The sequence below is a fragment of the Sceloporus undulatus genome, chromosome 2, assembly GCF_019175285.1.
Source record: "Sceloporus undulatus isolate JIND9_A2432 ecotype Alabama chromosome 2, SceUnd_v1.1, whole genome shotgun sequence".
Lineage (NCBI taxonomy): Eukaryota > Metazoa > Chordata > Lepidosauria > Squamata > Phrynosomatidae > Sceloporus > Sceloporus undulatus.
This window is the reverse complement of record NC_056523.1, coordinates 24978471-24995448: the sequence shown is the minus strand read 5'-3', so window position 1 is coordinate 24995448 and position 16978 is coordinate 24978471. Positions and strand designations below refer to the sequence as shown.

General features: G+C 42.1%; 1 protein-coding gene across 3 annotated transcripts in view; it reads right to left on the bottom strand.

Moving 5' to 3' along the window:
* RPP14 (ribonuclease P/MRP subunit p14) overlaps window positions 1–6063 on the bottom strand; it is an 11010-nt gene extending 4947 nt beyond the window's left edge. Inside the window, exons 1-5 of one of the 3 annotated variants that reach the window (XM_042454403.1) lie at window positions 5969–6063; window positions 4811–4912; window positions 2038–2104; window positions 834–946; window positions 634–718 (exon numbers count right to left, since the gene is read on the bottom strand). In XM_042454403.1, the coding sequence (XP_042310337.1) occupies window positions 634–718; window positions 834–934 (186 nt within the window). In that variant the 5' untranslated portion in view covers window positions 935–946; window positions 2038–2104; window positions 4811–4912; window positions 5969–6063. Of the gene's footprint in view, window positions 1–633; window positions 719–833; window positions 947–2037; window positions 2105–4810; window positions 4913–5957 lie in introns of all 3 variants that reach the window. The other 2 variants (XM_042454401.1, XM_042454402.1) reach the window with 2 other exon arrangements.
* Between the last annotated feature and the right edge of the window lie 10915 nt (window positions 6064–16978).

Sequence of the window (16978 nt, the reverse complement as noted above, 5' to 3'; positions counted from 1 at the left end):
GAGAAGGATTAGATTTCTTTCAAACACATTTCAGTCCAAATTCAAACAAGCAGGATATACAAAGAATGTATGTGGTAAGGGACACCAGAAAGGAAGGAACTACATAAGCCTTAATGAATATTGATTTGAATTTTCCCCACTGCTCTTTCCCTTCCCTTATTACTACTGCAATGTCTCAGCCCTTTAACAGTGGGAGAAACTGTTGCAATATCCTAGTTGAAGTAAAGAGCAGTACATGGTCAGGTTTTCTAAACAGCTGCAGGTTGTCTCAGGTTTAAAGGCCACAGCTAACAGCAAACTGAGTTGCAATTCTACAGACACAATCCTTCCTTTCAGCTGGGACCCAATTAAATCAGGCGCTCTTTCAGTTACCCCACTATCTAATTAATTCCTTGAGCCAATATTTCAAAAGCGTGAATCAAGCAGTTCTCCTGATGCTGTTGAACCGCATCTCCCAGCATAGCTCTCACACTGGCTTTTTCTGGCTACGGTGGGTGGGTCTTGCAGTCCAACAAACACTGGGAGGGCCACACGATTCTCTCTCTTCATATAGTTAATCAGAAATAGGAAAGAATTCACAGCTTTTCATCTCACAATAACAAGCATTCAGCCACAAAAACAGCAACAACATACCTCTCCATGTAAACGTTTCAGAGCGGAGATGATGAGTTGCTTGAACTCGACAGCATTCAGGCTAATGTCAGCTTCTTGGAATTCCCTAAAATTTATTGGGATTCTTGTTAATAATTATCATATATCATAAACATAATACGCTACACAAAAACCTTCAGAGGTGGATGGGGGGGATATGAAAATTTGGAACTTGAACTTACAGATGGATCTTCAGATAATGATATTCAGAAACATTCTTGAGAACTATTCTTTCGTAGGAAGTAGGCTTGAGGCCGTTATTTTCATCACCACATTCAATCATCTTAGCCAAATTCTAAAAATGGAAAACAGAACATATCAAATCCTACACTCAAAATCACAAATGGCAATTATGGTCAAATGTTACTTTTGCTTACAAAAAAGTATGGAATAAAGTGCTGGTATGATGTCTAATAACATCTGTCATTCTCTCAAGTTTATTTATTTATTAAATGTATTTATGTATGTACAGTATGTCCCTTCAAGTCCTCTGTTGATTTAAGGTGACCCCATGAATTCCATAGGGTTTTCTTAGGCAAGGAATACTCAGAAATAGTTTTGCCAGCTCCTTTACCTGAAATATAGCCCACAGCACCATGTATTCATTGATGGTTTACTTTTTAAAATACTCATACCCCACTTTATATCAAAAGATCTCAAGACTGTATGCAAGTAGAATTGATTTAAGCAGTTTAAAACAACTCGAAACATTAAAAATAATTTAAAGAGACTACAAATATATTGAATTTAATAAGTTGCAAGAGTTTAAAAGGTAAAAACAGTTTAGAACCATTTGAATGTATATTTTAGAACAGATCAATTAAGGGCCAATACATATGGTCCTAAAAGGGGGGGGGCTTGATGCTGTCCCTTTGAGCACTGAATCGGGGCCATGGCAACTGTATGATGCAGCCCCAATATGGCGTTTTTCCGGCCCAAAAAGAAGCGGCAAAATGCCACGCCCTCACAACGCCCCTAAACATTGTGTATTGTTTTGGTGTGTTCAGGCTCTAAATCCCACAAACGTTAATAAACAGGATTTTATTTGGTGCTGTAATGAACCCAAAGTTGGCACCAATCATATCTTCAGAAGTCATTTTACAGCTTGGATGCCACAAGCTGTTTCCCACTACTTTAGACAGTGTTTTGACTCTACTGATGAAATACAGAGAATTGCCCCCATACAGACAGGCAGACATATATAGAGGAAGGTGTCACTACAAGTATCAAGGCCCCAAACCATTTGCCTAGTTTATTACCCAAAGGAATTACAGATCTCAGAGCATACACTATTTTCTCCTTGGAAGCACAAGCTTCTGAGCAGGACACCTCAGGCCTGTAAACAAGCTGTCCCTGCCAAGTAAGAATCATTTGGGAAGAACCAACCTTTGGGAACTGGACAGGAAGCAGAGATAATCAGTGCCTCAGGTCATTCACTGGGATCAACTAGAAGCTGATATAAAAGACCACTGGTTGAAACCCTGAAGATGTACTTAAACACTGGGTTAAATAGATAAATAGTCTGAACTGATATAAACCACCTTTTTATGCTACTAAACTTTGCAAACATTTTTGTATTCTTTTGTCCACAAATGACTACCACAGGCATATGTGAGCAAGAAAGGCAATGTGGGCTTGTACATATTGTTGCCCTGATGGCAGTTTAAGAGACTGAGCTACACTCAAATCCCTGGTTTGAACCCTGCCCTTATCATTAATCCCACATCCAGTAGGTATCCTTTGACAAGCTATTCTCTCACCAGCTGAAGCCCATCTTTAATAAGGAACGTAACAGAAACCATTTACTTAAAAGTTCTTGAAAAGATTACAACCCCATAATGAATACAAGGTGCTTTAAATCGGAAATCTTTACACAAACTCTAAAGATCACAACTCTATAATGAATACGAGGTACTTTAAATATCTGATACATCGTAATACTAGGAGAAAATATCAGATATGGAAAGATTATTGAAGACAGTCAAGACAGAAAGTGCAAAGGTATGTGTGTTTACTGCTGAACAGCAAGAAAACAAAAATTATGACCACAGATGATCTACATAATTTTAAAGTATTTTCCATATTTGGGATCAAATCTACAGCGCTATATAAATAAATAAATAAATAAATAAATAAATAAATAATCTGAGCATGGCCGCTCAGGTCTCTCCTTTATAGGGTTGGCATGGCCGATGTTGAATTGAAGACAGTTAACAACAACAACAACAACCTCCGAAATTTACGGTCATAGACCAATAAAAGAAGATACCATTTACAAAATTTAAGAATCACATTAGATTAAAACAGTATAAAATTACAGTATAAAAACATAGAGAGATCTTGTAGTGCCTTTGAGACTAACTGAAAGAAATTGGCAGCATGAGCTTTTGTAGACTTCAGTATTATAATAATAATAATAATAATAATAATAATAATAATAATAATAATAATAATAATAATTTATTTTTATACCGCCCTTCTTATAATCAGGGCGGTGCACAACATATCAACCATCACAATACAAATACAATTAAAATACAATTAAAGCCCTCATAAAAAAATCCATTCTGCCCAGCTTACAACTGCTGTCAGAGGAGGGGGAGGGACTAACTGGAACTTGTGTCCGGGAATGCTGATTGGAACAGGAAGGTCTTTAATTCCTTCCTGAACTGGGCCAGGGAGGTGGCCGAGCGGAACTCTATGGGCAGCGTATTCCAGAGGGTCGGGGCGATGATGGTAAACGACCTCTTCGATGTAGAGGCTAATCTAGCCCCTGGGACCCTCAGTAGTTGCTGCCCAGATGTTCTGAGGGTGCGGGGCGGATTATATGGGGAGAGGCGGTCCTCTAGGTATCCTGGGCCCAAGCCATGTAGGGCTTTATAGGTTATAACCAACACCTTGTATTGCGCCCGGAAGCGAATAGGCAGCCAGTGCAGATCTTTAAGTACAGGTGTAATATGACTAGCCCTGGAAGTACCAGTGACCAGTCTGGCTGCCATATTCTGTACCATTTGTAGCTTCCAGGTATGGTACAAGGGTTGCCCCATGTAGAGCGCATTGCAGAAATCCAATCGAGAGGTTACCAGAGCATGTACTACCGTTTCAAGGTCTCTCTGGGCCAGGTATGGGCGCAGCTGGCAAATAAGCCGAAGCTGATAACAGGTGCTCCTGACCGTCGCATCCACCTGAGATGTAAGGTAGAGCGACGAATCAAGGAGCACCCCCAGACTGCGCACGGAGTCCTTCACAGGGACGCGTGATCCCGTTCAGGACAGGTGGAATCACCGCCATTCCCGGGCCAGGGGAACCTATCACAAGTACCTCCATTTTCTCTGGATTCAGACTGAGTCGGTTTTCCCTCATCCAGGGAAAGAATCTGAGGAAGTAGACCTAAGTCTAGGAAAGCTCATGCTGCCAACTTCCTTCTTTCAGGCGCTACACGATCTCTCTATGTACTGATTCTACAGACTAACACGGCTATATCTCTGAATTCTACCAGTATAAAAACAGTATAAAATACTTAAAACATAAGCTTATGTTGAGAATTAAAAGTTTCAAATAGACATTTGGAAACCATGACCTATGAGGAGAGACCTATGGAGTATGTTTAGCGTGGATAAGAGAAGGTTAAGGGGTGATATGATAGCCCTGCTTAAGTATTTGAAGGGATGCCATACTGAGGATGAAGCAAGCTTGTTTTCTGCTGCTCCAGAGAACAGGACTCAGAACAATGGATGCAAGCTCCAGGAAAAGAGATTCCACCTCAACATTAGGAGGAACTTCCTGAGAGTAAGAGCTGTTCAACAGTGGAAAATGCTGCCTTGGAGTATGGTGGAGTCCTTTCTTGGAGGTCTTTAAACTGGATGGCCATCTGTTGGGGAAGCTCTGATTGTGAGTTCCTGCATGGCAGAATGGGGTTGAACTGGATAGCCCTTGGGATCTCTTCCGACTCTACAATTCTATGATTTAACGTTCAATCTGTTTAATTGATGTTTTAGTGGAGGGAGGGAATGCTAGGGATATGTGGTATGTATGTTCTTGTTTTAATTGTAAGCCACCTTGATTGTCTTCAACAGAGAGGTGGGGTAAAAATAAAGCTATTACTATTATTATTATCATTATTATTTATGATTCTACATATAGCAGTTAGTAAAAATACCTTTCTATGCCATCCGTTCTCTGGCACTAATCGTAGCTCTTCATGTTTTAACTGCCGCTGCTCAGAATTTATCCACTTTATACGTTACAGCAGAATCAGCACCTGCAAGCAAGAGAAGTGTAAGATATTGTCATTATCTCTGAGAAATTGGGAGGATGAGGTCCGAATGTAAATCCCTATTAATCAGACTCTGGAAAAAGCACATGTTCCTCGGTTTCAAGGGCTTGCCTCTCCCTTGTTTCGAAGGATGGCTTTTATTCCCAATCTCAATGGTATCAGGCAGCATTATTGTAATCCTCAAATGTATTCAAACTGGAGAAATAATCCGGTTTAAATGCCATAATAATATAATAATGTAATTTATTTATATTCCGCTTAATCTCAAGGAACCCAAGCGGATTACAACAGTAAAAAAATGGCTCAATGCTGTGGAATTCTGGGAATTGTAGTTTGTTGTGGGTCCTGGAGCGGAGCGGATTATTTCTCTAGTGTGAGTACAAGTATATTCAGGCAGGGACATAAATCCCATTTCCTAATGATATAAAAGGCTGGGTGCTTTGCCCCTCTTTTGGCCAGCAATGGCCTGCCATCCTATTATCATTACTATAACAACAACAACAACAACAACAACCAGCATCATAAAATACCATTAATGTGACTACATCTCCACTGCAGAAATAATCCAGTTTGAGACCTGGTTTGGTGCTAAGGAATCTTGGGATTTGTAGTATATATATATAATATATATATATATATAGTTATTTTTATTAGTATGTTGTGGCACATAAAAACCATAAACTTCACATAGAGATTTGTAGTTTTATTGTGACACCAAAGCTCTCTCTCTCTCTCTTTGGTGAGAGGAAGCTAAAAGTCTCACAAAACTACAAGTCCCAGAATTCTCTAATAGCACTGAGCCAGGGCAGTTAAAGCGGTCTCACACTGGATTGTTTCTGCGGTGTGTTTTGGACCCAAGAAACCCTCCCTCCTCACAAGCCCACAAAAGGTTCCTCTTTTTGGACTACATCTCCCAGAATCCCCTCCCAAGGGCGTTCGTTGCTTAGGATTATGGGAGCTGTAGTCCGAAGGTAAAAAAACAGAAGCCACCCTCTCAAACAGCAATACCCCCAAAAACAAACAGCCTTGCCTCACACTCACTTGAGGCTGCCTCTCTCTTGCGCATGCGCTGAAAGGACGCAGGGCGACTCGAAAGGACAGAATGGCCCACAGGCCTATTAGCGAGGCTCCACCTCTCCCTTCTGTCCAATGGCAGCGCCCGACTCATGAGTGATCAGCGGATCAGTAAAGGAATGCGAGGGACATACGACGAATACGATTGGTCAGAGCCTGTGGGCGCTGTGGTTGGTTAGTCGTTAAGCGGCCTCAGCCAATAGGGTGGCTGGTAGTTCGCTCTCTTTCTGCCTTTTCTCAGGGCGCCATTTTTCCTCTGCCATCTAGTCAGGGTTCCTAGGCGGGTGTCAGAGAACTACAGATCCCAGAATGCCCTATCATTTCAGCCATTATAGAGGTGTCAAACTGTCCTGACTCAGTGCTCTGGGGTTTGTAGTTTTGTGAAGAGATTTAGCCTCCTCTGTCAGAGAGCTACAGATCCCAGAATGCCATATCATTCAACCATTGTCAAACTGCCCTTGACTCAATGCTGTGGGATTCTGGGATTTGTAGTTTTGTGAAGAGATTTAGCCTCCCCTGTCAGAGAGCTACAGATCCCAGACTCCCATGTAATTCAGCCATGGCAGTTACAGAGATGTCAAACCTCCCTGATTTCCCACCAACAGTTAGTTGAACTAGCGTCTTTATATGTTGAGGCACCTAAACCCACAGCCATGAACTCCGGTGGCAGTGATGATCTTCAAGGCGTGTTACAGATGGGTCCATAGAGGCGCCTTGCCCCTCACGCATAACAAGTGCGTCAAAATGGCACCAGCACCGCATACAGATGGGCGCCACCATTTTGATGTCATGGACGCACAGTGTCCAGACGCTGCACGCTGGAAGTGACGCCACGAGTGCGCACCTCGCGCCTTGCGGTGCCACTTCCGGGACCCAGGAAGAAGCACCATTTTGGCACTTCTTTCTTGCTGCGCCTGGGAACCACGCGGTTTGGCTGCTGCGGTTCCCGGACGCAGCAACCGGCAGTGGCGCGAGACCGCCTGTTTTGGGCAGTCTGTAATGCGCCCAAGTGACCAGAGAACTGCTCCATGACTCTTCATTTAACCTATTCTTTTAACCTAAGAGAACACCTTTCCAGAAATCTCCAGGTCCTCCATTGCAATTCTATGGTCAACATCTGCCAGAAGTAGATCACAGAATCATGCTGGAGGACCTGCAAATGCCTAGAGAAGTGATTTCTCTAGGAACTTCTAGTTTCTCCAGCACAACTCTATGGTCAACTTCCATCAGAGTTGCGCCGGAGGACCTAGAGATTCCTAGAGAGAACATATTGATCAAAACTGCAAATAATCAGATTCGCAGAAGTCGAAGCCGCAAATGTGGAGGGCCAACTGTAATCACCACTAACTAGGTTATCCTAAATTAGGCTTGGAAGCAAAACCATTTGGATTGATATTAAAGAGGAAAGGGAAGCAAAATATGTTCTGAAAGATGAAACCACAGGTTTTGTTCTGGAGGAAGAGATAACAGAGAATATAAAAAGAAGAGAGGAATTATCAAGCAGGAAGTGGAGGTTTAACTAACAGATTAATATCAAGATCATTTCATGCATTATTATAGATAGAGCCAGGCATGACACCTAGTGCACAGTTAAGAGCACTGCACACAGTTGTGGCTCTCCCCTGTGAGTTTTAGAAACACTTGGTTCACATTTACTACAGTATTTTGATCAGACTTTCTCAGCCTGGTGAAACTCTTGAAATAATTTCCATGTCTCAAAACCTCTGAACAAAACATAAGCTGAGATCAAAATGTTTTTATAACGATCTCTCCCTAGCAATCTCTTGCAGAACCCAATGGTTCCAGGGACCCTGACTGAGAATCACTGTCTAGACCAAGGATAGGCGATTTGTAACCTTCTCCGCATTACTGGAGTGCAATTCTCATCAGTCCTAGCCAGCAAAACCAATGTGAAGAAAGATGAGATTTGCAACTCATTCAACAATATCTGGAGATCCACCCCAATTTTAGAATTTTAGGTGTATGTCTAGGATTTTCAAATAAATGTCTAAATAATGTTAAATTATCCCTACAGCAGATTGTAAAAAGGAATAAGAAGAATAGAAATCCGAAGGAGCAGATGGGAAGCAGTGAGCATAACAGAGGTGGAAGTTTGAATCAGTTTGGTGAGACAAAAAGGAAAGCCACTGAAGAAAAAGGCACAATTGAGAGATGTGAGCAGAATGACAAGAAAGCCAAAGCATGAAGAAAACATGAGGTGTGAGAGAGAGCATTTGCCGTCTAATTCTAACATTATTGTAATTGTTAGAATAACATTCCAGGAATCAAGGCAGGAAATGATAAGGACTTTTATAATAATTGTAGTAGGACCTTTTAGGAAGACAAGAGGTGTTTTCACAATGCGAAGACAACAAAACCGTTATGATATGGTAAGCAAATCTACTTGTTATGATGGCACCTGGGCAGCAAACAGAATTGATGGATAAAGGTGAAAAATGACCGAAGATGGTTTTATTCATTCTTGGTGAAAATATGGTTTTCAGAGTGCCTGTACATACTTATTGAAATCCACGTAGCACATTTCATAAAGCCATACGTATTCCTTCATCAGGACAAACTGATTAAAAGTTTATATATTCTGGAACTTCATTTAGCAACCCTTTGTGCATGCTCAGCCACTAAAGAGGACACAGCAGGAAAACAGCTAAAAATAATAGCAAGAATAGTAAAAAGTACCAGAATCAGAAGATGGCACTAAATAACTTGCTCAAAGTAATCAGTGACAAACGAATGGAGATGACATTTGCCACGTCCGAAAGTGTAAGGACTGTAGGAAAAAAGGTTGAAAACAGAAACCAGGAGGGGGCACCAGAAGATGGAGGTAAGGCAGACTGCAGGGACTATCACAGACTGTGATGATTTCAGTTAACTATGTGGGAAGGGGATGGATTGGGGGAACAATTCAAGAAGATCAAGTGGCCATTTGTATCCAAAGTGTCATGGCTACTGCTTTGGAATACTGGCTCACACCTGGCCCCAATCTTGCCACCCTCCAGGCAAGGTTTTCAATTACAGTACTGTGCTCTACTTTTGGAAGGGATGCAGTGGCTCAGAGGTTAAGATGCCGAATCTGATGACCGCAAGGTTGACAGGTCTGCAGTTCGAGACTCAAGCACCACATGATGGAGTGAGCTCCCATCACTAGTCCCAGCTTCTGTCAACCTAGCAGTTTGAAAACATGTAAAAGTGCAATTAGATAAACAGGAACCACTTCAATGGGAAGATAACAGCATTCTGTGCAGTCATGCTAGCCACATCATGATGGGGTTGTCTTTGACAGTGCTGGCTCTTCGGTTTAGTAACAAAGATGAGCACCGCCTCTCACAGTCAGACACAACTTGACCTTCATGTCAAAGGGGAAGCCTTTACTTTTGGAAGCTACTTTTTTCCCAATGGGATCAGGCTGCTGGGCTATGGCAGCTGCTTTACTGGTCTGAAAGACACGTTGCAAGAGCTATTCCAGGCTGAAACACACCATTCACATTTCATTGCACTTGCAGACTGCAGAACACAAAAATCAAAGGTAGTGAACCAAATGGGCTGAGTTGCTGTTTCCCATTCAATCCTTTTGTCAGTGGGAAATATCTTCTCCCAACTATCCTCTATGAAGCAACAGTAATCATCTCTACCATCCCACCTAAATGGAAGCAAAACCAATGGGAAATCTGTACAAACACACACTTACCATCCATGAAACAGCTGTAGATAAATGTTCCTAGTGAAATCTTTCTCACCCAGGTAATCCCAAATAGACATGTTACCCTGGCTACAAAGCAACTGAGTGCATATTTTTCACACTGCAGTTGGTTTCTTGTTTTTCTCTGTTTGGGTGGGTGGAGGGTTATTCTTTATTCAGTTGCTCATGCCAGCTTTCCTGTATCACTCTTCAGTCACAAAATGGCACAGGGTTTTTTTGTTGTTGTTCCAATACATTAAAATGTCTGGATTCAATCACAATTTAAAATGCTAGTGATGACATGTAAAGCCTTAAATGCTTTGGGTCCAGGATATTTTGAAGGACCATGCTTTTATTTACTTTTTTATTTAAATATTTGTGTCCTGCCCTACATCAAAATCTTAGAGTGGTTTACAAAAAAGCATTAAAACACATTAGCAGTAGCAATAGCCCTTACATTTCTATACTACTTTATACTGCTGAGCACCCTCTAAGTGGTTTACAATGTGTTAGCCAATTAGACAATGGATCACTAATTAAAGAGACACCCGAAGGCCTTGCCATTCAACAACAGACGGACATACAGATTAACATGTAAGTCACTTTCTCTCAAACAAGGGTCACACAGTGTGTGTGTGCGTGTGTGCACGCACACACACACACACACATATACCCCACTCCCTTCCAGGCCAGCATTCTTTGAAGATGCCAGCCACAGAGGCTGGTGAAACGTCAGGAATACTCTTCCAGAACATGACCACATAGCCTGAAAAACCCACAAAAAAACTATGGATGCTGGCCACAAAAGCCTTTGACTTCACACAATATTTTCAGTTTTCTGCCGTTGCGCCACCCCCCCTCAATATACTCTCTCTTTTTTTATCATATTTATACTTAGGCATTGATACTTCAGTACTGAACATCTGAACACATCACTAGATGCTGTTAACTCTAGCCACAGAGTACACTTATTCTCATACTATCTTCTAGTATAGAGGATTCAGAGCTTTACATTTTGCAAAGTATACACAAAACATAGCATCCAGCTTATAACAGGGATACTAAAGACTTTACTAAAGACAGGCACCAGCATGGTGTAGTGGTTTGAGTGCTGGACCAGGGCTCTGAGGATCAGGATGTGAATCCCAACTCAGCCATGGAAACCTACTGGGTGATTTTGGTCAAGTCATACTCTCTCAGCCTCAGAGGAAGGCAAAATCAAACCCGCTCTGAATAATCTTACCAAGAAAAACCAAAAGGTTGCCATAAGTCAGAAACAACTTGAAGTCATATTCCAAGAACAATATAGGTATTGAATGTCTTTCAGCAACAAAAGACTTTATAAATGTGGTTAAGCAGATCCCAATTCCAAATGATGCTGTCATTACTGTGGATATTAATTCCTTACCTATGAACAATCCAGAAGAGGAAGCCCATGCAATAATCAAGTTTGTCTTAAATCCGTATGGTTTATATTTTATCACCTTACACTTAATTTATTTTGAAGTTAGCAGAATTCAACTTTGGGGAATGATATTTAAGATGTTCCATGCAGTTCTATTTTCAGATCAAAAAGGTCGCCATGGACAGTCTTTTTGCTCCTTCCGTAGCTGTTTATGATACCTTTGGAAGATGAAATTATTTGTAATCCAGCACCTAATCAGTTCTTTCAGGATATAATACTATATAAACAAGTTACTGATTATTATTTTTTTTTACACACCAGAGTGGCTGAGATTTTTTTTCTTGGAGCAATACTACTTATATTACAATTAAGTTCATGTAGCCACTCAACAAACATGCCTTTTCATAACTGGACACAGTTTAGAGAGTTTAGAGCAAAGGGGCTAATCCATCTTTACTTCACCTACACATCATAACTCTATTATTTATGGCATATTTATTTATGTCAGAATTTCCTGTATGGTCAGCGATTAAAAAAAAATTATCACATACCTCTGATTATAACTCTAAGGGAATTATCATTATCCCTATTATTATCAATTCATTATCATACAGATAACTCCTTTCAGCCTCTTTGAAACCTCTGAATATTTCAGTTAAGAGATTTCTGTAAGCATGTGACTAAAAAAAATGTTTACAGTATCATATGAACTTGTGGGATGCTATATGAAAGAAATATGTTAAACTGTAAAAGGATGAATACGCCAGAACACTAAGACTCAGTACAAAAATTTTTAATGGGATCTTTCAGGCCCAATTTTGTTGACAGGAATAGCTGTCATGTGGATTTTCTGCTAATACCAACGAATGAATTATTTTTGCATAGATTTCTACAAATTGAATAAAATGTCTAAATCACACAAATCCATGATAGCTGCTATCTTGTTGTGTAGACTTTTACAAATCTGAAATACTGAGTAGGTTGTTTGAATCTTTTTCAAAGGTCAAGCTTGCTCTCTGTGTTTTTCTTCATCCTAAACATGATAGTTACCATGCATAGAGAAGTGTTTGTTTAAAAAATAGTGGAAATCTGGGTGAAAAGCAAAACTCTGGCCACAATAGTAGGCAGGCGTCAGTCACATCATTGGGCACTTGTCTTCCCTTCACTATAAGCCTCAAAGCACAGTCCTAGATGACAAGGGGGATCCCATGGAAAGGGGCTGAAGTTAATGTTTTCTATCATAGTTTATATCTGGGGTAAAACCACATGCCTTGAAGGTGTGGAGGGTGGCTACATGTATAGGCACACCTAAGCCAGTTAGGGGGAATAACTCTTGGGCCATCAACTTAGTTTCTAGAAGGGTAAACCATCTCTTTTGCACAATGTGTCACTGACTCCTGGCCATCTTTCCAATCAATCTCCCATCTCCTTCACTGTTTCCCCCCAAAAGACCAGACCTTTTAGGTAACATCTTTGCAGAACTCCCTCCCCCCCCTTTGTTTCTAACCTAATTTTTCCCCTAGCCTAGTACAGGGGCTAAATATGGGGTTGTTTTCCACTGAAGCCAATGGAGGTGGAAGAAAGATCAACCTTCGCCTTATCTGGACAGAACCTTCCCCTTACAGGTAAAAAGAAAATAAAGAAAATGATCTTGTAGCTGGATATTATGTATTTAATGTAGTTTTTACTTTAAAACAGAGAGGTCCTCTCCCTCATATGGGGACCTGAGAGAGCTACCATCAGCATACCTGAAATTTTTTCCATGCCATTTTGATGGCTAAAAGACTCATATTGCAGCACTGAAAGGGCAGATAACCAATTCCTCTTAATCAATGGGTAAAGGATATTGCATTAACAAATCTTTTAAATCTGTGATGGGTAGAAGTCAACTTTGTATGGACATTTGTATATCTGGAATACCTTTTATTGATAAATGGATCATTTTATTGGCATGCTTCCATTTTTTTGTTTTTGTTTTGAGGGCCTTGTCTGTTCCCTCTTCTTCTTCTTTTCTTTTCTTAATATGATGTAAGGGGTGGTTAAAAAGAAGCCTGAGCTTTTCTGCTGCCATATGTGTTTCTGTGCTTGTATATTGTGTAGGCTGCTGCCAAATCCTATGGTTTTTTTCATGTGGCAGTTTTTAAGTGAAAGATTATACCTTAAATCCTGGGATATTTAACAGCCATCACCTCACCAGTTGGTTCATTTTTGATTCTTGAAGTTAAAGTCACTTCAAACGCAGACTAGGCAATGGAAGATATTTACATCAGGCTTCACAATTCCCTCTAAGGCACTGAACATACAGGCCAGGATAGCATGGGCTGAATCCATGCTATTCTAGCCCAGGTGCTCACCAGGATTGATCCTCAGGCTGGTGCAGGGATGGGCAGGTGTTTACATGCCCATTCCCACGCTGACTCAGGGACCTACTCCTTGCATGCACTCCTTACGTTTCTGTACCATCACTCTTACTGAGAAGCCCTCCGTCACCACATCTGATGTGGAAATGGGTGGCCTGGCCGCACTCATAAATGGCTCTCACCAATCTTGTGGCAGTGTAGTTGCGGCTGCCAAGTACAGACAAAGAAAGGCAGAGGAGAGCAGATTCCAACCCCACAATAGCCCTTATTGCCTAAATCACACAATTCTGCAATCTCACACACACAAACACAAAAGCTTTGTGGAGCCTCTACAGGTTTCCCTGTGTCTACACTGCCTATACTATGCATGTCAACTTGTGGGTAAGGGGTGCAGAGTGTTGCCCATGTTCTTTGCCAATTCTGTTACCCTAAAAGATGGGGGGACATTTAGGGTCCCTACCAGCAGTGACAATGTATCTTTGAAATTTGGGGAAATGATAGCTCCAAAGGAGTTTTGAGAGAGGAGGGTAACTGCAGGGATCTTCCACCTACCGTATATACTCGACTATTAGTCTACCTCATATATAAGTTGGGGGCAGGTTTTGGGGCCAAAATTATGGATTTTGATACAACCCATGGATAAGCCAAGGGTAAAACTTAGGGGGGGAGAGGTGTAATGAAGAATATAAAGGATGAAGCAAAGGAAAACAATGCCAAAAAAACTTACAAAATTCCAGCAGACATAACTATTTGTACTAATTCTAAAGGCTAGATAGATGAGAGAGTAGAAGGGAGTCAAGTGCTTCTAGGGCAGATCAAACTCTTGCTTTTCACCAGGGGATTGTGTGTGTGTGTGTGTGTGTGTGAGAGAGAGAGAGAGTGTGTGTGTGTGTGTGTGTGTGTATATATATACAGTTAAAGTACAGTACTTACATTAACCCATGGACAAGTCAACTCAGTTTTTTTGGATCAATTTTTTAACTTAAATTTCTAGACTTATATATGAGTATATACCGTATGTATACCAGAACTAACTGTAGAAATTATTCGAGTTTAAGTAAATAAAAGTGTTTTTATTTAGAAATATGCAAGGGTGCACACGAATGTACAAAGACTATAATGGCCTTATGAATCATACAAGGCTATCCGAAAGAAGAATGTGAGTGGCTGGATAGAGAGAAGTCAGGATTTAAAGTGGGTGATAATTACTGATCCTGAAGAGAAGTCAGTGGAAAATGCAGCACTATGACCAGTGTGGTTTGGAGACTGGCTCAGTGTATAAGGGTTACATAAAGGGGTGCAACTGTGTAGTAGGGTAGCTGTGTAATTATGAGGCTAGTATCAGGGCCGATATTTATACCCCATTCCACATCCTTGAGGTGCATGCTGTGCCACCAAAGGAGTTACAAAGGTTTTTTGTGGGTTTTTCGAGGTATGTGGCCATGTTCTAGAAGATTTTCTTCCTGACATTTCGCCAGCATCTGTGGCTGGCATCTTCAGTGTTCACAGTGTTACAAAGGCTTTGGTGGCTTTCCCGGGGAACAGAAAAAAGGTGTCCAGAAAGCAGATGGAATCTGAAGATTTGGAGTGATAATACCTTGATTGGATTTGAGACAATACCTTAATGTTCAGATAGGAAGGAGGTGTGGGAATATCGGCATGAGGTGGGAAGAAGTGGTCTCTGATTGTTTTATAATGCAACTCCTTTGTTTCTCTTGCAAGAGGAAATGCACAGAGTTTGGGGGCTGAGCTCGATGCTAGCTAACCCTATTAGCATTTATCTTAGTTTCTGTCTAAGTTTCCACATGCTTCTCCTGTCACTGTGTCCTCAGTGTGGGTCAGATCATCATCCTGGGGGACCTCAACATCCCCTTTGAGGCCGGTCTTGTTCCAACTGATGCAGCTCGGGAGTTCATGGCTACCATGACTGCCATGGGCCTGTCCCAACTGGTCACAGGGCCCACGCATCCTGCTGGTAATACACTCGATGTTGTCTTCTGCACGGACATGGAGTCTCCGTGGGCAGACATAACCAATATCTCTGCCCTGTCATGGACAGATCATTTCTTGGTCGAGGCTAGTATCAAGGCTACTACCCAGATCCCCCCAGGGGGTGGCGGACCTATTAGAATGGTCCACCCTCGAAGGCTGATGGAACCCAAAAGGTTCCAAGAAGCCCTAGAGGGGTATATGGTTGGAACTGACGGCGATTCTGTTGATGCCCTGACTACCATCTGGGACACTGATCTCTCCAGGGCTATACACAGTATCGCTCCCAAGTGTCCTTTCCGGCCTGCTTCCAATAAAAAGCCCTGGTATACGGAAGATCTCAGGGCAAGGAAGCGGACTGCGCAACGACTAGAGCACAAATGGCGGACACATCAGGACTTAGCCGACAAGACACTCCTAGAATCTCATTTGGAGGCCTACGGAGTGGCAATAGATGCAGCAAAGAATTCGTTCTTTGCTGCACGTACTGCATCTGCGGAGTCGCGTCCAGCAGAGCTGTTCAGGGTTGTGAGAGAGCTCACTCAATTGGCTCCCCCCCCCTGAACCCATTATTGGAGCCATCTAAAGCCTGCTGTGATGAGTTTAATAACTTCTTCGCGGATAAAATCTCTCGGCTAAGAGCTGATCTTGATGCCGTTATTGATTCAGAATCAAGAGTAGAGGCATCCAGAGCTTCCGTGGACTCAGTTCTACTGGATCACTTTGAGTCTGTAAGTACCGAGGATGTGGACAAGATCCTCGGTAGCGTTAGGAAGACGACCTGCTCTCTCAATCCCTGCCCTTCATGGCTGGCAGTTCAAGGGGGAGCGGCGACAACAGAAATGTTGCGTCGTATTGTCAATTCATCTTTCAGGGAAGGCCGTTTTCCATCTAATCTTAAAACGGCCATTGTAAAACCTCTATTAAAGAAGCCCTCCCTTGACCCCTTAATTCGAAATAATTATCGGCCTGTTTCACTGCTGCCATTTTTAGGGAAGGTGATCGAGAGTGCAGTTGCCTCCCAGCTACAGAGGGTCTTGGAGGATATGGATTATCTGGACCCATTTCAAACCAGCTTCCGGGCGGGCTATGGGGTTGAGACTGCCATGGTCGCCTTAGTTTATGATCTCCATCTGGACAGGGGTCGCGTGTCCCTGTTGGTGGTCTTGGACATCTCTGCGGCCTTCGATACCATCGACCATGGTATCCTTCTGGATCGCCTGGGGGAGTTGGGAATCGGGGGCACTGCTTTACAGTGGTTCCGTTCCTACCTCTCGGGCAGATTCCAGATGGTGGAGCTGGGGGACTGTCGCTCTGACATGAGGGCCCTTACATCTGGGGTCCCTCAGGGAGCGATCTTGTCCCCTATGCTATTCAACATTTACATGAAGCCGCTGGGAGAGATCATCCGGAGACATGGGGCGCGGTGTTATCAGTACGCTGATGACACCCAAATAGTCTTCTCTGTGTCTCTGTGTCTCCGACTGATGCAGTGACTAGGGATGGCATCTCTCCACTCAATGCCT